Below are 25,842 nucleotides of genomic sequence, written 5' to 3'. Positions count from 1 at the left end.
GGGGGGGGGGGGAAAAACTAAATGAAAAAGCAGCAAGATGAACCATTTTTGCACAGTTAAGAACAGTACAATACAGGAAAAGCAGCCAGGTTTCCTTCCCCCAAGAGTTTCTTTTAAATAAAGAATGATCCTTTGTCACATATCATTGATGTTTATTTCAAGACATGCCACGTCAAAAAAACTCGCCTTTAATATTGCATTATAAAAGCACTTTACATCTCGTTCTGCCTTTAAGTTATTGTTGTGCAGAGTTGCTATAAACCCAGGGCAGGGCACGAGTCTAAGCGTTTGCTTCAGGAATGAAGAATTCCAAATTTTTTTACGCCTGCTTCCTGGTGAAAAAGTGGTGGTGAAGACGATTCCCTTCTCTTTCCCCGTTGGTTATTTTAGATGGTAGAGGGGCAGAAGAGAACAAAGGAGGAGCCTGAATATTTGCTTGCAATTGTTAAGTAGCAATCGCAACACAGACTCAAGAATTCCTTCCTGCACTGTAACTCAGCCATATTCGCCCAGCAAACAATGTATTTACAATTGTGTTTATTAACTTACACAGCAACTTCACAATGACTAGTAAAGATTAAAAGGGTGCACTTCTAGTGTGTTCGATTCCGTGTTTCTCAGGTAGCTACATCTCGCAACATCAGCAAAGCTCTAAACAGATTCCTCAGCAAAACAAAATGAAAAATAATTACTGAAAATAGTAAAAAAAAAAAAGAATTAAGCAAAGAAATAAATATTGAAGAAAAATGGTTAATTGTAAGCCTAGTTAAATAGAAAACTAAATTACTAGTTATTTAACCAAACTATACAGCTCTAGTAAACCAAACTAGATTTGGAAGACTGAACGTAAAAAAAAATTGCTAAAAAATAAAGGCATCAATCTGCATAATCATAAGTTGGTTTCCATCCTATTAAACTCCCTTCCTTTCCATCTAAGATCTCTCAACTAGATTTCTGCACGATCAAAGTAGACACCCCCTTCCCCAATCGACCTACGACCACGCTACGGAAAAGCGGGTGCGATTCCCCCTTCCACCGCCCCCTCTCCCCCAGCCGTGAGCACGGCATTTCCTCCAGCTGCTCTTTCCTCCTTCTGGTTTTACATTTTTAAAAGGTTTCAATCCGCTTCGGCAGGTTTTAAGTGCCAGTCCTGAATTCATCTAATTATCTCCCCCTACAAAAAAATAAAAAACAAAAAAGAAAAAGCAAACCGCTTTCTCCTCCAACCAGCTGAAACATTACGTTCTCATCTCTCGGGCAGTAATAGTTTACTTTGTTGGTGTTCTACATAAAAGGGGGGAAAAAAAAATTGCTCTTAAAACTCATCTTGCACTCAAAACGTATTTCCCTGTTTCCTGCAAGTGTTTTGCTAATGCACATCCACCCTTTCCTTCCCCCCCAAATCCTCCAGAAGCCATCCATCCCGTTCAGAAAGACACTTTGTATGTCTGGGTTTGCTTTCTTGGAAGTGTGTTCACGTTGCCTCTGCAAGAACTAAAAAATTCCAGTAGCCTTTCGTGGTATCGAAACCCCCGCTAAGGTTGGTTTCCAAAAAAAACGTTTTGGGGGTTTGAAAACCAGTCAGACTATCTTTGCTCAAAAGATTAAGAGCTTGGGGTTATTTTTTTTTCGTTATTGTAAGGATAAGCGTTTCACCCTCGGCATATGCCACCTCCGCTTGCGTTTCTGACTGCTGTCTAGCCATTTCCAGTTTGTTAGAGAAATCAAATGGGTAAGATTTGCAAGCATTCTTCTGCACGTACATCTCGTCTAAGTCCAATTCAAAACTTGCTCAGTTTCCATCATTTCAAAGTGCAATATCATAACATATTAAAAAAGGAACAAATATTAAGAAATTGTACCTATTTTTTTTTTAAAGTTATAACTAGAATATGCTGGAATATTTTGGCTTTTATTTTTCTTATAAATAATGAAGACACTGACATTTTCTTTGTGTGTGTGTGTGTGTGCTTGTGAAGCTAATAGATCATCTCCACGAGACAGCCAGCGATGATGAACTGCAATACGTTATTACTGAAAGGGGAAGGTTCAAGCCAATATTCACACTGCAGTCAATGAAGAGTAAAGGGAGGGAAAGCAGTGATGTTCTGGAGAAAGGTAGAAGCCACATGGTATTAGCAGGAACAGCCTCCTTCACTGACAGGCTGCTCTTGAGGCTTTTCCAGTTTTATGTCAATCACTGGAAGAAATAAGTTAAGGCAAACAGATATCCAACTCTTATTTCCCTACCAGCAGAGGTGGGGCAGGATTTAGATTTTCGGTTCAGTATTCCCCACTTGATAAATATTTGCAAAAGCTCTTGTAAAGACCAGCTTGAAACCAAAGTCAAGGTACAGGTTTCTCAGCAGCCCCTCTTGCCCTGGTATTGACACCTTCCTGAGGAGGTGGCAGAAATGTCGTCAGACCCAAAATATCCATTGCTAACCAGTCTGTTCTTCCCCAGTCATCTCTTCTTGTTCTAAAGCAACTGCTAAATCAAAGGTGTGTGCACTGAAGGGTCTAATCACCGTTTCCAGAGGGGACCAGTAACAGCTTGGAAAGCCCCAGTTTCAGATCAATGTTAGGCTGGGTCTTCCAGCAGCTGCTGTGCACCCAGAAGGGGCTCAAAGAACGAAGCCCTGGAGATGGCAGGAGCCTGGAGGAACCCATGGAAGGACAGCTCAGTTCCTCCTCCAACTCCTGCCCCTCTCCACGGCCAACCAGAGGCTCCTGTCACTGTCCCCACGCAGCCTGGGGGTGGGCAGAGGAGCCTGTCTGGGTTTGAATACAGCTGGCAGTGTATTCTAGCCTGTTCCTTCTCACGCTGTGCCCGTCACCGAGTACTTACACCGCCCCCAGCTGCCACGCTCCGTACGTGCCATCCTGAACTCACCCATCCACCCTTCCTCTAGTTAAACTGCTCTGCTCACCCCAGTGCCAGCCAACAAACCCCCTCCCTGAACTCACCCCGCAGCGACAGCTGATCTCCAACAAGAACGTGAGGTCGCTGGAGAACTTGCTGCCCTGAACCTTGATACCTCTAAGTCAGACATGCTCGAAAGGAGCTTTGCCAGCTTCATCACCGAGCACAAGCAGTTCAAGATCTCTGAACCCACAATGTTCAGCAAAAAAGCCTACAGAAAATACACACACACACACACACACACACACACACACACACACACACACACACACACACAGAGCCAACCCCCCCCCAGTAATCCCAGCAGAGCTGTCTGGGAGACAGTCATATTCAATTTCTGCTATCTGCAGTCTGCAGAAAGTCAAATTTCAAGTGCCCTTATTGCACTCCCATTTAGAGACCAGTGATCAAACTCCCTGATAGGGAAACTGCAGGCCCACCACCCCACTGCCTGTGCGTGCTACCACCATCCTCATTAATAAAGATGGGTGCTCATTAACCTTTTGGTGACCTGCATAATGAAATATTTTTGATCAATCAAGTTCGTATCGCACAAAGCTTGTGCCTTAGCAGCTGCAACCCACAGCTTCTCAAATCCCCCTTTCCCCTATGCAGTAAGATGCTCTACAGGAGATGATTTCAGCATTCTTGTCCCCCTCCTACAGTTCCTGCCGCATCCTTCCCTCAACACACCATTTCTCCTCCATTTACCAGCTGCCAGCTACGTGATCCCTGCTGCAAATAAAACAGACAGCCCTGAAAAAAGTCCTTCCACTCAAAAAAGCTCACCCACTTCTAGCATCTCAGCAATTCTTGCAGTCAAGACGCAGCACAGCCCCACTTTGCTCCCACCTGAAAGTGCCCACCGGGACTTCCCCTACTCTTTCTCCAGTCCCTCCCCATCCCGCACTCCTGCACGCAGAGGCAGGCAGCCTTCTCTCCACCTTCTGCATTACCTTTCCTCTCTAATCCAAGCAGAAATTGGTAGTCTGGTGAGACTGTAAGAAGTGGTTCAGTTATCACAGAACTTTTCACCTTCCGAGCTACACTGAACTGCAAACACACCCACACTTTTGTCACAAGCCACCCACAAAAGCGCCTACACAGCCTTAACTGCCCTCCCCAAACACACCCAGCTGGCCAGGTCAGGAATTCAGATTTAGCCATACTGCTTGTCACGCACAGATTTTATCCTTTTTCTATCCCTCATGCCACCTCCTTTCCCTTCCCCGAGGCTGATCCCTTCAGTTGAGACTTCTCCTCCCTCACACCACGCAGGTGCCTGTCCAAAGCTGTCTGGGGTCAAGCCCTGCAACCGGCTGCCCTGGGAGGTTACGGGATCTCCACCCTCAGAGATGGCTGAACATTCCCTGAATGTGTGACACTGAGAAACTGGTCTGATTTTGGAGGTAGCCCTGCTTTGAGCAGGAGGGTTGCAAAATGGACCTACAGAGTCCCTCCCAACCCAGCTTATTCTGTGATTCATCAAGTCAGATTGGAGCATCTGCTCTGCAAGAACCAGAAACCTTTTTTTTTTTCCTCCAGACCTCACTGCAGCTGTTTTCTCCCAACTTCACAGTCTCCCCCTCTCTCCCCACACCCAACCCACTCAAACTCCAAGCAAAGAATCTCTCTGATTCTGTTTACACCCTTCTGCACCTTCCCACTGTCCTCCCCTTTGGCTTTCACGCAGTTGTCCTCACTTTTACACTACCTCACAGCCCTAAGCATCCCTACTTCCCCTGATTTACAGGAGAGGCCTCCACCCTTAACACCCCTAGTCCCAGCCTCTTCTCCCACCAAACTTTCTCCCTCAGTATTTTGAGCTCGAAGGTTACTTGCCCCTATGCCCCCTCTCAGGCCTCTTTTTGGGATGTCCATAAGCTGACCGAGGGCTGCAGGAGAGTTATCATTCCCTCCTCCTTCATCTTTGTTATTCAGGGCCTGCATCTTCCTCGTCCACGGTAACGCCTGGCAGTGCTTTGCCACCACCAAATCGCAGCACAGGCGCATAAAGGATACTGTCTTCTCTACTTTAAAAAAAAAAAAAAAAAACACCACACAGGGAACAGATCAAAACAATCGTACTTTAACGAGTGCACCCCAGTTGACACAGTTCAAACAATGATTCAATACATCCTTCACCACTATTTACACTGCTTACACCAAAAAGCCTGACACCAAATATAACCTTTATTCTTAGGAAATGGCAAACCACATTTTTGTTGTTACTGAAGATCAAATGTTACCGGCTACAAGCAGCAAACCTTCTATCACCTTCTCTGCAAATATGCTCTGTTTGGAAACCAGCATTTCCACCTCACATCTGCCACTGATGTCCACAGACTCTAACAACTTCGCCACGTCAGGTGGGAACTCGACCTTCACAACTCCACCGAGTATTAGTTACTCAGAAGCACGGACGTGCTGATAAAGTCAAACACATCATCCAGGAGTCTGTCACCAATATTGGCCAAGCTGGCACACACAGAAGAGCATCATAAAAGGAGCATCTTCTTCCAGGCTCCACATATCTATGGCTCAGGTTCCCCAGGAACCAGACAAAGGCTTTTTCTTTCAGTAATCTGTCCAATCCTTTTATGAACGCTCCCAATTTTTGGTACCCAACTCCACTGTTATCACATGTCCACACTTGGGGTATAAAGCACAGAAAAGGAACATGAGTCAAGTGCACTTGAAGGCTGTCTCCAGTTTCCTTAGCTCCAAAGTCTCTTCATAGTTTTATTCCACTGGAAGGAGGCTGAGAGCTAAGACTGAAAAGAACCAATTCCCTCTCCTGCATTTCCTACCTTTGCCCCTGAGGCTCAGATTTGTAGTTCCCAGCTTTTTCCTAGCCCTCTGGGTAAGGAGCCTACACATTTGCCCGTGATTAAAGCAAGAGTATTCACCTGAATTTCCTGAGCCCACAATAATTTGTCTCCTCCTGCATAGGAACAACAGAGTTAAGGACTGTCCTTCAGCTGAGGGTGATTTTTCTGAGAAGTTGCCACATCCAGTAGGTAGGAGCCACACAATTTTCAACAGTAAAACAGTTCAACAGTTTTTCACGTGCCTCAGCAAGTGTGCACACAGGAGGACAAGACAGATCAGATGGACAGAGGATAAAGAGCATCTTTCCTATTCATCAGGGTTATCAAATGACTACCTAATTGTTTCTTGCCTTTGAAGAACAGCCTTAGTAGAGTTCTGATCCCGTGCTGATGCACTCAGCACACATCCACATATAAACATCCGACATACACTGCATTAATATTTTTACACCGTTACAGACTTCGTTGCTACTACATCTTTCTTGCCCGCACATTCTCAAGCATCCAGGACACGAGCTGTTACCAAGCTCTCAACATCTCCATCCATCAGTGTGTTAAAATCACCCCACTGCGTGCCCAAGAGCGACTCGCGAGTCCCAGGAGGCCTGGTGCAAGTCTGACATCAGCCTTCATGTGTTAAATTGACATCATTGCACATTATTTCAGTCCTTTCCTCAAATGACACAAAACTAAACCACTTATTCCCAGTGACCCACTTTCCACAGAAAATTGAGCCATGCTGCTGTCAGTCTGTTTATATTACGAATGTAGGTCCCTGAACAGCTTCGCTGATCGGGGGCTCAAGCGCTTTTGAAATTTGGCCCTGAGTGTCCAAACGATGCTGGGTAAACATTAAGGCAACTTTGTCAGCTTGACAAGTACCCTCCAAGCTACACAGGAACAAGCCCCCAGGTTTGTCAGGTGCGGCTGTGACCGTTGCAGGGCAGGAGTACAAACACACGGTGCTCGTTGGTGTCTGACCTCTGCTGTCACCACTGTTTGTTCCTGACTAAAGGGACTGCTACGTGAGGAGAGGACAAAACGGACAGGTTAAAAAATAAAAAAACAAAGGCAAAGCTGCTTTCCTTCACCATTCCCATTATCTCTCTTGTAATCACTCTAGAAACCAGCATCCTCACGCCCTTTTTCACCACCATCACCACCACTTTGTGGGCATACACCAAAGTCTGGACTGAGACAAGGATATGGGTCTGGGAAGTCAGTTCTTGCTGTATCTTAGTGATTTTAGCCAAAAATTTCAAAGCAAAAAAAAGCTTTGAATGCTCCTCTAGGTTTCCATTCACCTCTACCACTATCCTCAGCCTCCCAGTCTCGCTGAAAAGTTCAGGCAAATTCTCATGTGCCAACAACAAAGAAAGAAAGATCATGTCAAAATTCCAGAGGCTAAACTGCCCTAGCCACCAACACCAGACAGACAGCAGGAATGCACACCCACCCAAATGTATAAAAGCATGAGGGGGCTCCTGGGCAGAATTAAGATAATTTTGACACAGGGAGACGTTAAACATTAATCTAATTGCAATCCTTGTATAAAAAAAGTCCTATCAATCAAGCTCACCACTTCTTACTGTATCTGCTTGCCTCATCTCACCAACCACTCTTAATTCTGCTTGAAAAAGCAACGTGACTATGATTTTTCCAAACATTTTAAAACTAGTCAGACATGAGCACTTTTAGCTTATACGAATGAAATAGGGGTGAAGAAAGAAGCTGCAGACTTTCAGAGGAATCTTTCATCATATCCTCACGGTCAGCATTATTTTTCCTTGCCGTTCCAATCAGATAAGAGGACAGCACTGCCAACCATCTTAGCTTTATTACTTTTCAAAAGGCTTTTCTCTCACTCAGTATAGTACTCAACTATTCTTAAGTTTTTTCGCCTCTGGGAGAGGATTAAGGAAGCAACTGACATTCAATCTCATCTTCCTCCGGAAGCCTTAATGTTTTAATATTATATTTGAATTCACAAACGCTTTGCAGTCTCAAGGCTTTCTTTGCCTTTAACAGTGTTTATTAAACTCCCTGACTCGATCACATTTGGGTATGGAAGGTTGTGACTCTCCTCCTTTACTGGGCTTTGTCCCTAAAATTACTTCTGCTCTCAAAAGTTCAATACTCAGTCAGCTTTCACCAGTTGATTAACAAATCTCAACTTTCATTTTATGAAAGAATCAGCTTTGTGACTTCTGGGAAAAGGAAAAAAAGAAAAAAAAGAAAAAAAAGGATTACTGGACAGCCACCAGGCTGCATTGCAAAATATTCAAATACCATCTACAGTTATGCTTTCAGAAGCATACTGGTATGTTGTCAATGCATGAACAGCTGATATGGTAAACTCTGCTCTTCTCCGGCACATCACTTCATAACTGCATCTATCCCTATTAGCTCTGCAGGGGGAGATCTGTTAAACCTCTCACCCCTCCAACACACACTTCCCTCCTGATATGCAAATGATACATTAGAGGCAGAGAACGGAGCAAATTAGCTAATGTGTCCCACCAGTACACTGCCTTTTTTTTTTCCTCATATACTGCAGTCTTAAAGAGTAATTTTGACCCAGTTCTTAACACAGAAGGTTTGGGGGAGAAAACAAAAAAAACAACCCTCTTATCAGTTTTAAGGATGGATATGCAACAGAGGTTGGCGCAATCCTACCAGATTGTGCCTAAATTAGGTCGCTCGCTTGACATCTTTGCTCTGATAGAAAGAAGGAAACGCATCATCTCATACAGCTCTTTGCTGATGTCATGCACTTTGAGATCCTACGGGGGAACAGCATTAGCAAAAAAACCTTGTTTTAAACTGCAGCATTGCTATTTACTTCCCCGTCGTACAATACATAGCAAGGGAGGGATGCAGTTTACAGAAGGGAGGGGTGGAGAGTCTTTAAAAAACCTCAGCTGCTGGGAACCAGCTGGGATTACTGCATTTAAACCAAGCTGCAAGTGCTTAAAATACAGTAATCCTTTCTTTACATTAAGACCAGGAATAAAATTCTGCCTTTAGTGGTATTTCTCCCCTAAATTATTTGACTAAAAAAAAGGAATTTGGCAACTAAGAAAATCAACTTGCTTTCTTATTAACCTTCTGCTTATCAGCCAAAGCATATGTGAACAAATCCAATTAGGGAAACTTCATGATGGTTAGAAAGCAGCTTTCTACGGAGGGACCTTACCACTTTGCAGTGCCTTCAGGACCCAAGCCAGCAGTCTTAACTCACTGAAAAACGTCACAGGCAGTTGCACATATATATGAATATATGTAATAGTGTATATACACACACACACACGTCTAAATATTTGTGCATATGTGTGTGTGTATGAAAACACACGTATCTGTGAGCATTCAGGACTTTTTCCCAAGGCAGGAGTTAAACGCAGCCATGTGAAAGACTAAGAGCCACACAGAGTCTCTTTCAGCATTCAACCCTGCAATCTCCTTCCTGATTAAACACTGAAAAAACAACCAAACCCCTCATCTCTTGCCATTAGTTTCAACTCATTTGCCAAACTGTGCCTTTCCTACTACTCCAGCCAATAAATCCCCAACAGATCAGTGTCACAAACAACTGTAGGCATAAAACAGTTTTCACTGTAACACTCCGGCAGCAATATGGAAAGGACAGGAGGATGACTGTCCAGATGGAAAAGCCAGGCAAGAAACCTGTTCCCTGATGCAAAGCAAACAAAAATGTTTTCCTAATTCTCATTCTCCGAGGAGAGCAGTGCGACTCAAAGAATAATTCTTGCCCATCAGATAGACAAAAATCAAAAGACAGGGGACAGAGCCAAGCTGCTAGATGCAGCCAGCTCTGTGAAAACAGGGTTATTCCAAGGGCCGTGGTCCTTTAGCTGCTGCCGTGAGAAAGTTTTTCTGCCAAATACCATATTCAGTCCGTGGCTCTGAGAGCAAATGTAAAGCGTGCCAGGTACTGCTGTACGGAGGTCTTCGGGGCTCGCTCTCCCCTCTCTTTCTACAAGACAGCAAAATGAACCCTGACATATTCTGGGCATGAAGTCCACAGACTAACAATAAGATTCCCTGAAATACAGACTGCCGAGATAGAGCATGAATCTCAAAGTCTTTTAAAGCTTATTCAGGGCTGACAAATAAAATGAATTAAAGACTACAATTCTCTGCATTAACTGAAGTTATCTACTTCTCTCCTCAGTCTTAAAGCTCCCCTGACAATCGGTCTTTGCTGAAACTTGCAGGATCCAAAAGCCAATCTTTCTCCCCTCTATTGCCTCAATTTAATCCCAGAACAATACTACCACCATTTCTACTCTGCAATATCATCCAGCCATTCTTCCTTCAACACCTTCTCCCCAAAGCCAGAAGGAACAGCAAGCGTCTAGGACCCTGGAGACAGCCCTACCTTAACAGATCCAGCAGTGCACAGCAGCTGTACGTTACAATCTAGTTTGACAGTGTGCAACTACAAGAGATGAGGCTCACCCCAGCAGCTCATCAGATCAATCTTCGGGGATAAGAAATGCCACAGAAATCATAAAATGAAAGCCTGCCGTGTCCAGGTTTCAGTCAGCACGTACACAGGCTGCAAATCCTCTGTATTTCTCTGCAGTGGCTACGTGGAGATCCACCCCTGAGCCTCTAAACCAAGCCCCAGGTTATTCACTTCCACCTCAGTCCCCAGTACTGTGTTAGCTGAGGTGTCGTCTTCTGAGCTGTCCCTTTTCATGTCACAGGGGAACAGAAAAAAAAATAAAGCCTCTCAGCAGTATGATCCCCTTTGTTGGGAGAAGATCCTGGCATGGAAATACAGACTGTTTGAAGCCTGGTGCAACTCACCTTCTGGAGTTACACTACAAAGCCAGGCACTCTGGATTTGTAGCATAGTTACAGTGAGCACAGTGCTGAAGACACTGTCCTTTCCTCTCATCAGCGCTGCCTTCCAGCAGAAAAGGATGAACAAGAAGTTAAAGTAGCACGCAAAGTCAAAAGTACCATGGCTTCCCACTGATGGCTATCAAAGGAGTGACATGGCCAAAAAAAGTCTTAGCTGTTACTCTCCTCAAGCAGGACAAGAAATTAAGCTGCTTCTATAACCTTAGTGGGGCAAACGCTGCTTCTGAAACCTTGTGGACAAGCATCTCTTGGAAAACCCTAGTGCTTGAGCCAACACAAATAGCACCGAGATTCACCACATGGGAGGTGACATTATTCAAGATCTGACTGAGACTGGGATGAGGTTTGTGTACTGGCCGGCGCCCCAAGGCATCCCCTGAGCTGTGTGACCAGCCAGCTCTGTGCCTGCTACCCCAGCCTGGCAGCCAAATCTGGGGCAGTGAGGGCAGCTGGGCTGCAAGACACATCTCCAGGACTTGCCTGCACACAAGTAATGCTAGAATTCACATCTCTGACCTGAAAGCCACAATAAAAGAATGCAAGGAAGCTACAGTGGGTCATACATGAGGTGCTAGGAGAAAGAGAGCTCACCCTGGAATTGGTAACATCAAGATGTCCACATCTGACACCGCACAGAAACCAAAGCCTTCATGAGAAGGGTCAGACTAGAAATTAGGAAGTATTTTTTTACAAAAGGGGTTATTGGGTGTTGGAATGGGCTGCCCAGGGCAGGGGGGAGTCCCCAGGATCCCTGGGGGGGTTGAAGAGTCGGGCCGAGCCAGCGCTGAGGGATCTGGGGGAGTTGGGAACAGTCAGGAGGAGGGTCATGGTTGGGCTGGAGGAGCTGCAAGGGATTTTCCAACCTCCATGATTCTGGGGTTCTGCGAAGGGGATGGAAATGCAAAGAAGCCGGTGATGGAGGACTGAGGGTTCAACTTCATCCCAAGTCTTCTTCAGCGTTAACTTGTGCCATTCCCTACCTTTAACCCAGGGCACAGGATTTACATCCAGGAGATGGGTTTTGTGCGGGGAAGAGAGGACAGTCGGGAAACAACAGCGTTTTGTCAGCTCTTCTGGACTGCCCAGACAGGCTGGCAAGCAAAGCAAAGCACAGACAACCTGAGAAGGTTTAACACTGGCAGGCAAGAGTTTGCATAGAAGGAAAAAAAACCCAACAAACCAAAATAGATCATACTCCCTAATCTACACATTACAGCCATACCCATGTAGCTCTGATACTGCCAATTGCTAAATCTGAACCTAAACCCTCGTGGACAAACCAATGACTCGCCACTAGTCTAAGATTCACCTTTACATTAATATTTCATACCTGGCACTAGGTGATCTTAATTTTTACATAAATGTGTTTCATTATGTGTAGTCAAAATATCAACCTTGTATCTAAAATAGTTTGACACCTGAATTAAAAATCCTCAATGAAAATTAACTTGGATAGTAATTATTCTGCAGGATCAGAATATATTACAGGTAGAGGTTATCAGTTATGAGAAGGTCAAATTTGCATTCAGCTTATGAAAGAAAGAGTTTATATGGGTTATGGAAGGGTATCCATTCTGCAGTTGTACCCATATGCTTTCCCATTTCATTGTGGAAGAATTTACTGACAACATAGTAAAATAAATCCGTATCATTCAATAAAGAAGCTGCAAGGAAACAGAGAACTAGATAAACAGTAGTATTTAAAGTCTTATCCTTTGAGGATTGTTTCAACTACCAATTACTAAACTAATAAAAAATGAGAGTTTCAAATATATAGAAGAGCTTTGAAGTTCCTGAAAATCCCAGTCCACGTCTGCAACAGAAGGATCAAAACTCACAAGAAAAAAATCCATTTTCAGTTCTTTTCGAATAACCACTTTGTTTTGATACTTTGCACACAGAATGAAGTCCCTTAAAATCTGTCCTCTTGTCCAGTTCTGACAAGACTTCATGAAGTACCCACTCAGATTACAACGCAGTGCTATGTAACAGCCCCAAGGTTTTTTCAAATATTACTGTTTATTAATGCTAGTGAAGAACAAGAATTATATCTCAGGACACTAAATAATGCATTTAATACAAAAGAAACTAGCCCGCAGGTTCCCACCCCCACTTTTTTCTGCTGGAGTTAAATTACCAAACCTATTTTCTCACAGTCTTACAGCATGTAACTTGGCAATTAAAATCAGAGGTATAATTTGTCTAGACCTCCACTATACAACTCAGAATTTTCTCTAGAGAGTGTGCAAGTGAGGCTACAGCTACAAAAATGGCTTTATGCTCTGACAAGCTCATTAGTACAATCCCTGAATGACTTCAGCATAAAATACAAAAAGGGAAAGTTTGTTCCTCCATAATGCATTAAATGGAGCTACCATCCTTAACAACAAAGGCTGCGGTGGCTTTACACAGCACGCGTTTTATTAAACGACAGTATCATGCCAAAATGGATTACAGGTGTACTGTATGAGATTTTCCTACTTACATCCCAAATCATCAGGGCTCTAACTAGCCTCAGAAGCCACAAGCTACCTTACAGGCTGGGACAAGGACTTCTGGAAATGTGTCAGCTGTACAGCAGCTCCCTCAAGGAAAGAGGGAATATAGAGCTCCATGTTCATCATCATTCCTCTCGGCGAGGCAACTGCTCTCAAGTGCACAGCCCCTAGATTAAGTAAACATTAAGGATTCCAGCACAGAATCCAAGCATTAATTACAAGCCAGTCTGGTGTTGTGGCAGGATAATTGGTGGCCCCTGGAACCGGACACTTTCACGCTCACTGGAACGCAGTGCTAAGTTAACATGTCTAATTATTCCATTATATAGGGAATAATTTTGCTACTAATACACAAAGACAAGGTACATTTTATTAACAGACCCTTTAGTCCTGTCTGTAACATATAGTAATTTATAACCCTATTTTAACTCCCAGTTCAACTCCACATACAAACTATTTGTGTAAGTACATCTGTAAGATACACATGTGATTACACCACATGTATGCATGTTTGCTCTGTGAAGACCTCCAAGAACAAGTGTCTTCTATGCCTTGCACTGCTGCATTTCCTCCTACCGTAAGACCAGCTGCCAAATACTTTAGGAAACATGACTCCATATGAGAAATTGCTGGATCGATGAAAAAGCAATATCCCATTATGCACTGAGTAGGGATGCACAGCTCTAGCTCTTTATTCATGATCTGCTAGTAAGCATATTTGCTTACATAACTAATAAGCTCAAACAAAATCTCTTTCATGTAAACACCAGATCAGTTCTGTGGTGTTTACTACTTTCACCAGTTCACTGTTTGCTCAGTGATTTATCTTCATTAACACAAGTGTTAAAACTTCATCTAGCAGGTCAGAATTTAAAGAGCTGCAGCTCATCTCACAACATAAAACCCAATTTCGTTGCAGTCGCATCAGCTCAAAAGACATTTCCCTACTTTCCCCCATTCAAAAGCAACTCATCATCTACCAGAAATAAATAGCTTTGGCTGTCCTAGTGCTCACATTTTCAGTGCCTTCCAAAAGAGTAGAAACACCGATTTAGACTGTCTCACTGTACAGTGGAAACATTTTAAGCCATCTTGTTCCTCCTTGACTGGTTTGTCCAGTTTTTCACTAAATCAGTACCAGAAAGCATCCTCAGACCTGTGTTTCCCCAACTTTTTGGCTCATGCCTTAATCCCTTCAACCTAAACACCAAATCTAGGTTATGAGGAATCTAGGGAAAGTATGATTCTGTACCCACAAAGCTTCTTCAGTAATTCCTCTTTTCTGAGAGGAAAGACATTCCGAGCCATTTGCTGCAACATCAGGGATCCTTGTGAGCCTCAGCCAACAATTCAACTCTGAGACAGTGCTCACTGTGTATGGACTACCACATCCCTCTGACAGCCTCTGCAAAGGCTCCCTGGTGTGGAGGGAACTCCTGTTCCCACAACAGTGCATTAACAGAAGTAGTCTCAGGGCTAGTTGGTGGCCAACACATTTACTCACCTGTTTTACATTGTATCCTGCTTTTGCACTAGTTTCAATGAACATTACATTCAGCTCTTTGGCTTTTCTTTCTCCTTCCTCGATGGACACTTGTCTGGGGAAGATAACACAGAATTAGGGGGAAAAAAAAACAAAACAACAGACAAACACCTTGAAAATGAAGATTTTCATCTTCGACTCAAGGAGGTGACTGCTTCATTACAGTTTGGAAAGCATTTAATGTTTTTTTCCCCGCATACTAATGGTATATACTGAGTACAGTTGTAGACAAGTACCACCATTTCACTGTATCAGGTGGATTTCCGTGGCACACCTGGTTCCCCAAATAGAACTGGGCTTTCCAACAGAACAGCTGAGTCGGCCAGTTAAGACTCCCCCAAATCCCTGTCCAGGAAGCTATGCTGTTATGTCTAAACAATTAACAGATTTTAATGTCCAATCATCATCAACTTGCAGCCTACAAAACTGTTTTCACAGAGGACCAAGTGTAACCATCTCCTATCAAATGAATTTTTCCCCATTTGCCCCTGGATGGGGTCCCACCTGTTAAGCAGTTTGCCACTGCTAAAACTGGGGGAAATTTTGGTTCAAGAGCTGGAAAATAAAAATCATGAGGTATCTGAGGGGCATACGTACGTGTGTGTAAACAAGTCTTAACAGAAGGCTATAAATCTGAAGTAAGGGTCAAAGGAGAAGCTATTCTGAGGAAGTATGTATTTCAACCAAATGCAGAACACTTCCATCTAGTGCTTTTGTTCTTGCTTTGTGACTCTACTCATCTGTATTAATACCATAAACCCAGAATAAACAGCAAATGCAACAAAAGCTGAAGATGCACAACTTCTAATAAAAATCTTTGTCTGCCAACTTATGAAAGCCCCTGAAGTTTTTCAAATGGGATGATTACTTGTACCTATCATTTAAATCTGAGCCAATTTATTACAAATATTTGTAACTATTTTAGCTTATTCATTGATGCAGCTTGTAGTTGTAAAATTGACATTTCTCTAGTCACAGCCATCTCCAGCATAGTCAAAACAAGCTTGAGCATTTTGAAAAAATAAAATACAAGTGTTAAAAATAGTTGTCTAGTAGAAAACAGCAGCAGATTAAGAAAAACATTTGAAAGCTGAGTTATTCCTCCATACCTCTTATCTGCTAGATCTGTTTTATTTCCCACCAGCATAATGATGACATCACTGCCCCTTTCCGTTCTGACATCATCAATCCATTTTGTTGTTTGCTGGAACGAGTTTACATCTAGCAGAGAACAGTGGAGAGGATTATCACTGCAGGTATTCTTCACAGATCACTGGTAAATACATTTGTAAATCTCAAATAAAAGCTTCATATTCTCTGGAATTGGCATAATAGGGTGATGAAGAATCAGCAAGTGAAACCCTAAGTCTCCCACAGTGAAGTATATGAAAGCTTTGGCATTAATTTCAAATGGGCAAGTACTTCATTACAGGTGAATTCAAAGACAGGGAGTGAACTGAGTTGATCTATAATTTGGTTTTGACAGCATCTATAAATGAGAAGTTTTATCACCACGTTTTAGATCAGTTCCCTTTTTTATAGTTCAACATAAAATATTCTATATAGAGAATGGGGATTAATGTGCACTCTACACTGCTCATGACTCGTGTATCTAGAGCAAGAGGTTCCTACAGTTTCAATGCTCCTCAGAAATTCTTAATCCACATTTTGTACAGCTTAATCACTTTTTATTTGCTAGGTTCAGGATTTTCTCTAGGAAATCTCAGGGTTAAACACACATTAGCAACTCCTGTATCACTGAACACAGAGTTCCCAATTATTTGCCTAGAATCAGAAACACAAATTTAATCTATCCACAGACACTCTTTCTTAATGATACATCCTTAAAAGCTGTGAGATAAGAATTCTAGGAAGCTATCCTGATCTACTGAGACAGTATGTTGTTTGGAAAGTCGCATCCCATAAGGAAAAACGAGTTGTACAGAAGCTGTCACAGTGCTCAGCATTTCCTAGTCAGCTACACAAAGAGCAGCTGAGTTGCTGAAGCAGTTTGCAGTACTTAAAAGGGGGGGGGGTGGGGGGTGTTCTGCAGCAGTTCTTGACAAGTATTGATTTTTTTTAATGGCTTCTACTGCATAGTAATATATTGTATGCTAGACAGTCAAGACTTGATCACTTGCCAGTGTCTTAATTCTTCTCTTTACCACTTGGTAATGTTCAATTTGCTAGGTCAGGAAAAAAAATTTTGAAGTTCACAGCTAACCTGCAATTTTAGTTCAAATGAAAGTGCTATTTTTGACAATTAAAGCTTTTCTAGGTAAAGCCCATATTCTTGCTGTAATCTTCTAGTATTTATAAATCAAAGGATGAGCGCTTTTGCATTTCTATAGAATTAGGCCATTGCCCTTGGTCAATTCCAGTTTAGAACTGGAAGTGTCTAAAGGGTTAGTTCTCCTAAAACAAAGTTTCTGTTCTTCGTAAATACAAAAAGCTAATAAGTTAGGGGTCTCTGGACTGAGGGGAGGGACAGAAGGAGAAGGCTTGAAAAAGCACTAATATTTTAGTTCACAAAAATGTACATACCTTAGTAAGAAATGAAAGAGCAATTGTTAAAGGATAAGGGCTTAGTGGTTTTACATATTGCAAAATGTGAAAGTGACTGAAATGAAAATGTGATGTTAATGGATTTTCCCCCCAGCCCGTGCCCAGATTTTTTGGGAGGGGGGAAGGGTAAATGGAGTGAAGCAAGCTACAGCTATCAGTGCAAAATCTCTAATTTAAGAATTCAGATATCTACGAACATGATTCAGGTGTTTGAGACCAAAAGTCATAGGTGATATTACGATCAAAAAGCAGATGAAAGAGGGTAAAGTGCAACAAGACCAGCCAGAACTCAAGGCTTCAGGAGAATGCAGTAGGAAAGGGTTACAAAATGATGTCATTTGTAAGACAGTTTATACATTACAACAGCAGCAATCAGGTGGCTAGCTTAAAAACTCGACTACAATAAAAGAAAACATTTTGTTTTTCATGCCAGAATGAAGAACAAGCAGATGACTGTGATAGGACATGCAATGCTAGGCTAAAGGATGAAAGGGGCAGAGTATTAGAAATGCAGAATTCCCCCCACTCACTTGTGATATCATAAACAACAACTGCAACAGTGGAGTCACGAATGTAGCTAGGAATCAAGCTCCTGAACCGTTCTTGACCTGCTGTGTCCCATAATTGCAACCGTACCTAACAAAATCAGTCAAACAAGCAAGAAAAATAAGAAAAAGGTCAAACCCAGTGCAATATACCTACTTGTGATATCGTAAACTACTACAGCAGCAGCAGAGTCACGGATGTAACTGGGAATGAGGCTACGGAAACGTTCCTGACCCGCAGTATCCCACAGCTGCAACCTGATCTGTGGGTGGGAGAAAATTAAAAAAGCCAAACTGCCACTAAAAATAAAAGAGTAAATAAATTTTACTTTTTGAAAAAAAAGCTAAATAAAAATTATAAACTCATGCAGGAGATGACTGGGGACTGGGAGCAGCAGCATACTGCCTCCTTCACAGCAATCTCTCCCAAGTGTTAGTAGTAGCCAAACTGGTAAATGTGCATCTATCTTGGCCTTCTGCTGGTTTGATTTTTAAAAACTGTTTCCCTTCCAGAAGGGGAGAAATAGAAATACTCAGCTTTCAAATTGAGAGGACCAACAAGAAAACTAAGGCAAACGTTCACCTGCAGTTCTGCCTACACAAGCTTTTCATGCTCTGCTGCTACCCTTCCTCAGGACTCGCACACGTAACCTCCAGCGTCCTGGAGGATGGTTGCTGGTGGACGAATCAGACCACACATCATAATTTTTCAAGGAAGAGCCTTCAGCTCCTGTCAAAGCACTGGAAGAGCTACTGATGTGAATTTTTCAAGGAGGATATAATGCCAGTTATTACTCCGTAGTTAAGCTTTAGCCACACCGCGAAGTAACATGCACACAGATGAGGCTGAACATCTCTTACCATCAAGGTTCTGAAAGAAAAGGCAAGATATACTAAAAGCAACATGTACAGCAAGGAGCACAAGGGCCAGCTTTGCTACGGAAAGAACATCCCATCACTCAAGCACTTTCAAGGCAATCGCCATTTATCGTGGGTTTATACAATACCATAAGCTTATGCAGCACTGCACAGTTTGCTTCTGCAAATAGCTCAATGGCTGCATTTCTTAATTAAGAATCTGAGCTCATTTTAAACCACAAGGAGATTTAAATCACAAGGAGAAGCGATTGCAGTTCAGGAGCTAGAACTGCACCAAGCTAACAAGCATCATTTGTGGATTACTGCTGAAGGCAACCTTCTTTTTAAACAAGTAATATTAAGAATATTGAGCTAGTTATTAACTGGCAGCATTTGGCAATTCATATTTTATCCTTCTGTCTTGTGATGTCAAAAATTGAAGGGGTTAAACATGGTCCCCTTCTTCAAATTCCCATCATTATGCACCCCTCAGACTATCAGTATCATCTCCATCTCTTTCTTCCAAGAGGATGATGCTATAGCACCTTCTGCTGCTTGTAAAATGGCATTCACGAGCCTTCCACGGATGAACCAAATGGTGATTTCCCTTTCCCCAAACAGAGAAGGGAGCTGCCTCCACAGCACTTGTCAGTCTGGAAGCAGCTGGGAGATGAAGTCTCAGTCTGTACTTCCAAGTGATCTCAGAACTGCGGGCTGCACAATTACAACAGATGCTGATCCTCATTCCTACTGTACGTAGAGAAGTGCAACAAAAATCTTACTCACTGTTCGATCCTCCAAATACATGGTTTTCGATAAGAAGTCAATGCCAATTGTTGCCTGTAAAAAAATAAAGGGAAAAAAACAATGCCTCTTAAATAAAACATCAGAACAAGGATAGTGATTTTCAGGGGAGTGAACATTACTGCTCCATCAGAACTCAGCATCTGCAGTACAACTGCAAAGAAAGATGCTGGTTTTCTTCCTTTCAAGACATAGCTCTACTTGTAAGTAAGATTCAATAACCAGTTTCCTTAATATCCATAACTAGAACAGTATCTTAAAGCACAAAAAGTGGATAACCTTAACTTCAGTTTATCCATATTGTCAGTTTAATCCATATGAGCATCAGCAAGGATTTTTATGCGTATGACCTTAGTTAGTGCCTATCAGCTGAAGGAGGATATCTGGGCACACTGTATTCTTCCTGACCGACAAATATCTTAATGTATCTTAACTTTAAGCCTTTTTCATTAAAGCTGAGGTGGACATCTTCAAATCTACTGCAACACAAGAGTGCACAAGCACACACGACCCCTGATGATTACTAGAGCTCAGTTAATACTAATGCTCACTGCAGCATAACTGCATTCAAGTTTCTAGACACTAGTGGGAGCTTCACATAGAACATACTTCTATGTGTTTAAGACCAAGAGCAAAGCACTATTCAGTGCTATCAAGAGTTCGTTCTTAAATACATGATCTCCACCCCACTTTTCCAGGCTGCAGCGAGGGTGAATTCAAGCTCTAGGAGTCTGTCAACAGCAGGGAGATGACTGAGCTGACCTGTTGGGGCTAGAAGGCTGCCCTGGCTTCAACAGAATGCTGGGCATTTCAAGTAGCTACACCACTCAGCAACAACAGAGACTGCAAAATGCTCCAAACAGCTTGATTTGAAAAGAAAAAACTCCAACAGGTAAGTCTCTCAGCTAGAGCGAAGAGGCTTGATACAACCTCTTCTCCGCTCTCCCACGCTGAAGCAGGTATTTCTAATGGAGAGGCTGTTTGACTGTATATGCTCCATACTGTCAGACTGCTATTATGCCCTCACTATATATCCCTATAATTCCATACATTCTGCCAGATATTTAACATGGTAGGAATAAAGAATAGAGCCAGCCAGCCTGCTTGAGAGCAATACCAAAAAAAAACCAACCCAGCTGCAAATGAATTAAAAAAGCAGAACTGACCAAACCGAATGGAATTTCCATTTGCAACTAAATATAACACACCAAAATACAAACTTTCCTGGCTGGATCAGGACAGATTTGGAGTACCAAAGATGCAGATGGGAAAAATAAATAGTGGTGGCTCCCAAGATGGCTACGCAGGGCTTTTTCACCCACCATAAAGAATTGTGATGTGACCAGTTCAGAGAGATCATACTGAAATGGTAAGGTGGATACGAGAAGCTTCAAAATATGCAACAAGATGCTTCCCTTCTGCCGTTGTTTTCCATTGTTTCAAAAGAGAGTACTCCCTGGAAGATTCCCTCAAAAATGCTTCTGTTTTCCCTTGTATTTGTTTGATGTCACTTTACAGAACAAAAACTACAACCCCCCTAAGATCTTACACCATATATACACATCAAGATCCCATTCTGACTGACAAACTGCTGGAAACCCAGATTTTTCCCTGCTCTCAGTGGGAGCTGGAACATCAGCTGCAAAGCCCCAAACCTGCCTCAGCCTGTATTTCATGCCATCGCTCCCACGCAGCTGTGCAGCAGCAAGAGCTCTGAAGTTCACTTGCTGCCCTAAGAAGCCTCTGTAAGCCTGGTAGAAATGCAAGAGCCAGCAAGAAACACATCGGATTGGTGAGATTCCTGCACTTGGACGCTCACAGCACAGGAAATACAACAGAAAAGCCAAGCACAAAGCTTACTGTAGAGCTGAGCTATGAAAATATTTGTGCTAATCACTTTGAGAAGAATGTACAGCAGGTCTGTTACTTTCAAGATGTGAAATGGCTCTTGACCTAAGCTCCCAGAAGCTTTAAGAATTATATGGAATATAACTTAGAGACAGATAAATCTGTCCACCTGGACTGTTCTGACCATATCACAATACAGAGAAGCAGCAGATGTCAAGGAGCAGATTCAAGCACTCTACAGATCTCAGACTTTTACTAAAATAGGTAACCTACAAAGAGGCATTTTATCACAATTCTCACAGAAGGAACAAAAAAGCTTGCGGGATCTTTACAGATCGTTTGTAAAGAAAAGGAAAAGTCTGCTTACTGCTGGGGAAAAATACATGAAACTAAGCTCATCACTGTAATTAAGGTGGAGGCAGATTTAACCCGCTTGTGAAACGCTGTGATTCACATGGAACAAGCAGGAACTAGGATGCTCTGAACATGATGCAAGGTAATGTGAGTCCCAATCGCAAGTTTAAAGAAGACAAACACAACAAAAAAAGCTTGAAAGGGCCACCCTATGGCTGGGGCCCTGCATGAGAAGACTTCTGAATCCATCTGTCCTCACAACATTGTCTAATAAAAGAACTGTTGTTACCCTATATAAAATAGAGACTATACTTGCTGACAGAATTACCCAAGACTATGCAAGGAAGCCTGAGGCAAAGCAAGAGCATGAATTATCTTTCAAGTCACAGGTTGGCATTTCAACTCAACACTGTCCTCCCTCTCCTTTCCTCCAAGGGGCTGAAGCTAAAGGGAAGCGTGGCCTGTAATTCTCCTCTTGCGTAACACACAGAGAATCACCGTGTTTGTCAACGCTGGTCTTTCATTATACATCACATACAGTGCCACAGAACAAGGAAAATCTTTCCCAGAATGTCCATGAAGAGGAACTCCTCCTGGTAAAATACACACCACCAATGGCACAATTTTCTTTCTGGTGTTTGGGTTTCCTTGACACAGCACAGCAAGTTCTTGTTTGATTCAAAGATGCCACCTTCACAAAAACAGCTTATTGATAAGATACAGAGGCAACGGCTGAACTCTTCTTACCTAGTAGCAAACAAAACTAATGCACAGCACAGATTGTACTAAACAGCAGCTTTCTATTTTTACCAGCTGAACACAAAAAACCTTGTTCAAATTATATGTTCTGGCAGCTTTCAGAAAAAATGCATTCGAAGTTTATCAGAAATGTCCAGAACGAGCAAATCATCCATCAACTAACACACAGCTACAGTTAACCACGTACAGGGTTTGATATGATGAGATGCATCCACGGGTCCTGAGGGAAATGGCTGATGGAAATGGCTCAGCCACTATTCATCACATTTGAGAAGTTGTGGCAGTCTGATGAAACTCCCACTGACTGGAAAAGGGGAAACATAACCCCCATTTTTAAAAAGGGGAAAGAAGGAAGACCCAGGGAACTACAGGCCAGACAGTCTCACCTCTGTGCCCGGCAAGATCCTGGGGTGGATGCTCCTGGAACTGTGCTGGTGCCCATGGAAAATAAGGAGGGGGCTGCCGAGACCCAACACGGCTTCACCAAGGGCAAAGCATGCCTGATGAATTTGGTGGCCTTCTACGATGTGGTTACAGCGCTAGATAAGGGAAGAGCCACTGATATCATCTACCTGGACTTGTGCAAAGCGTTTGGCACTGTCCTGCACGACATCCCTGTCTCTAAATTGGAGAGACGTGGGTTTGATGGATGGAGCACTCATGGGTAAGGAATTGGCTGGGGGGTCACACTCACAGCTGTGGTCAGTGGCTCGATGTCCAAGTGGGAGCAGTGACGAGGGGTGTCCTCAGGGGTCGGGGTTGGCACCGACGCTGTTGAACATCTTTGTTGGGGACATGGACAGTGGGGCTGAGCCCACCCTCAGCCCATTCCACCCGACCCTGAGCTGTGTGGGGCGGTGACACGCTGGAGGGAAGGGATCCATCCCGAGGGACCTGGGCAGGCTGGAGAGGGGGGACCCTCTGAACCTCAGCGAGGGCAACAAGGCCGAGGGCAAGGTCCTGCCCAGGGGTCGGGGCAATCCCAGGCACAAATCCAGGCTGGGCCAGGAGGGGCTGGAGAGCAGCCCCAAGGAGAAGGACTTGGGGGGCTGGGGGTGCAAACTGCCTGTGAGCCAGCACTGTGCGCTGGCAGCCCAGAAAGGCCCCGTGTGCTGGGCTGCACCCAGAGCAGGGGGGGATTCTCCCCCTCTGCTCCGCTCTGGGAGACCCCCCTGCAGGGCTGGGTCCAGCTCGGGGGCACCAACAGCAGAAGGACACGGACCTGCTCCAGCGGGGCCAGAGGAGGCCACGGAGATGCTGGGGGGGCTGGAGCCCCCCCTGTGAGGACAGGCTGAGAGAGTTGGGGGGTTCAGCTGGAGAAGAGAAGGCTCCGGGGAGACCTTAGAGCGGCCTCCCAGGGCTGAAAGGGGCTGCGGGAACAGGGGGAGGGACTCGTCATCGAGGGTGGAGGGATAAGACAAGGAGGAATGGTTTAAACTGACCGAGGGGAGATTTAGATGAGATCTAAGGCAGAAATTTTTCCCTGTGAGGGGGATGAGGCCCTGGCACAGGCTGCCCAGAGAAGCTGTGGCTGCCCCCTCCCTGGAAGGGTTCAAGGCCAGGTTGGACGGGGCTTTGGGCAACCTGGGCTAGTGGAAGGTGGCCCTGCCCGGGGCAGGGGGGTTGGAACTGGGTGATTCTTTGAGATCCTTTCCAACCCAAACCATTCTGTGATATGCATTCATTCAATTACTTGGCTTTGAGAGGTCTCTATGTAATCGTGGGCATTGAAAAATTTATATTCTGGTTTGACACTAACATGTGGTGTAATTTTGGCCAAATTACTGGAGCTTTTATGACTCATTCTTTCTTCCAGCTATAACAAAATAGGATATATCACCCTACCTCAGTGATGACTTCAGTAATATAGAGACCTCTGGATGAAAGATACTACATCAAGTACATTAACACCCAAACTAGGCATGCATCAGTGATAGCTATATTGAAGATATCTTTGTAAGCCCTTAAGATTTCTTATTAAGTCTCACTCATTCATTTTGCAATCATTTAGTATATTATGTCAGAGCAGCTTCCCATGGAGACAACTATATTATCATAAAGTACAGAGGGTCAAATCTCTTCAAGAAAGAACTAGGACACAAGCTCCATAGAGAAAAGGAGCAGACCTGAAAGAAAAATACTGTGGGAAAAAAACAGATTAAATAAAAGAACTGCATTCACATGTCCATGTAATTACAGTGGGTAGAATTTGAAAGGATGTTTGCTCCCTTGGGAGCAATGATGTGTACTCTAGGCCTCCTACACCATAGAAGCTTTGCTTCTCCCATAGTTAAGCAAGAACTTACATCTCATTCTACCCAACTTGCCTAGCAGCAGCAATAAGGAATTTCTGAAGCGGCAGGAAGGAAATAATTAAGGGGTAAAGAGATTTAAACAAGATATTTGGATAGACACTAAGTAACAGAAGAGTCACAGCGGTTTTCTCATTTTTTTCCCATTACCTCCTCCTCCCACCCCCCTAAAAAAACCTTCACTTTCATCAGGGAACAGATTTTTCTCAGCTTAGTGTATTCAGAGCGTCACCAACTGTAACCAAGTCATGAAACATGTTCTGCTTGGAGAAGACACACTTTATGAAACTCAAGTACTTTTATAGCTTGCCAGCTTTTCAAGATCATCCTAAATTCTGGGAGTGGGCCACAATGATCTCTCTCCTCCAATTTAGAAAAGTTAGCTTGTGTCAACTTGAACTGACTTGTCACCAAACACAAAGCAGTGAGGGGGGCTGCAGGGCTGATGAGAATAGAAGACCACCCCTGCTTCAGCCCCAACCTTGCCAACCCAATCTTGTTTAAATAATAAATAAATATGGATAAATAAGCAGTCACAGGATGAAGACATCCATAACAACCAGCTTTGTGGTCTTTGTTCCAGCAGACAGCATAAGTAGTGACCTAAAGCACACCCAGCCTTACAATCCACTGCTTTCTGCTCCACAAGTCCTTGTTCATTCCATGCAGAACCTCTTGCAGCTCAGCTTGCTTCTTTTTTAGAAAACCCGAGTACTTGTTACATTTTTCCCCACAGAGGCATTAAATCTGTGATAGTCTGGTAGCAAATGTGGTGAAAAAAATCCTTGTAGACTTAATTAACAACTGCCTATCCTTTCAAACCACAGCTCATCCTGCTGCAAGTAGGAGATAAGCTACTCAAGCAGAAGCCAACACTGAAATGCCATTCTGAAATGTTATTAAAATACAAAGCTTAAAGATCTTACAGTTAAGAATTTGGTTGGTGTACCAACTCTTATACACTGCAATCAAATGGATTCTTTCTGCAATGAAAGACACAACAACAGAGGGGACTCACAGAAGATAGTAATACGGATTTATTTACCTGGTAGGTGTTGTCAAAGCTGTCATACATGAACCTGGTGATCAAGGAAGTCTTCCCCACTAAAAAA

At 43.4% G+C, this 25,842-nt stretch overlaps 1 protein-coding gene across 1 annotated transcript; it reads right to left on the bottom strand.

The window, feature by feature from the left end:
* Window positions 1-135: 135 nt before the first annotated feature.
* On the bottom strand, window positions 136-25,841 carry RAB6A (RAB6A, member RAS oncogene family). The gene is made up of 7 exons (XM_026850091.1): window positions 25,776-25,841; window positions 19,440-19,493; window positions 17,953-18,058; window positions 15,795-15,906; window positions 14,360-14,740; window positions 4,946-4,956; window positions 136-2,200 (listed from the first exon to the last, which is right to left on the bottom strand). Exons 1-7 carry the CDS (start codon window positions 25,803-25,805, stop codon window positions 2,136-2,138), a joined length of 759 nt encoding a protein of 252 aa, XP_026705892.1. The 5' UTR covers window positions 25,806-25,841; the 3' UTR covers window positions 136-2,135.
* Between the last annotated feature and the right edge of the window lies 1 nt (window position 25,842).

Source organism: Athene cunicularia (assembly GCF_003259725.1).
Source record: "Athene cunicularia isolate RWA chromosome 1 unlocalized genomic scaffold, athCun1 chr1_part1, whole genome shotgun sequence".
NCBI lineage: Eukaryota > Metazoa > Chordata > Aves > Strigiformes > Strigidae > Athene > Athene cunicularia.
Note: the sequence above shows the minus strand (reverse complement) of the source record. Positions and strands in the feature narration are given on the sequence as shown.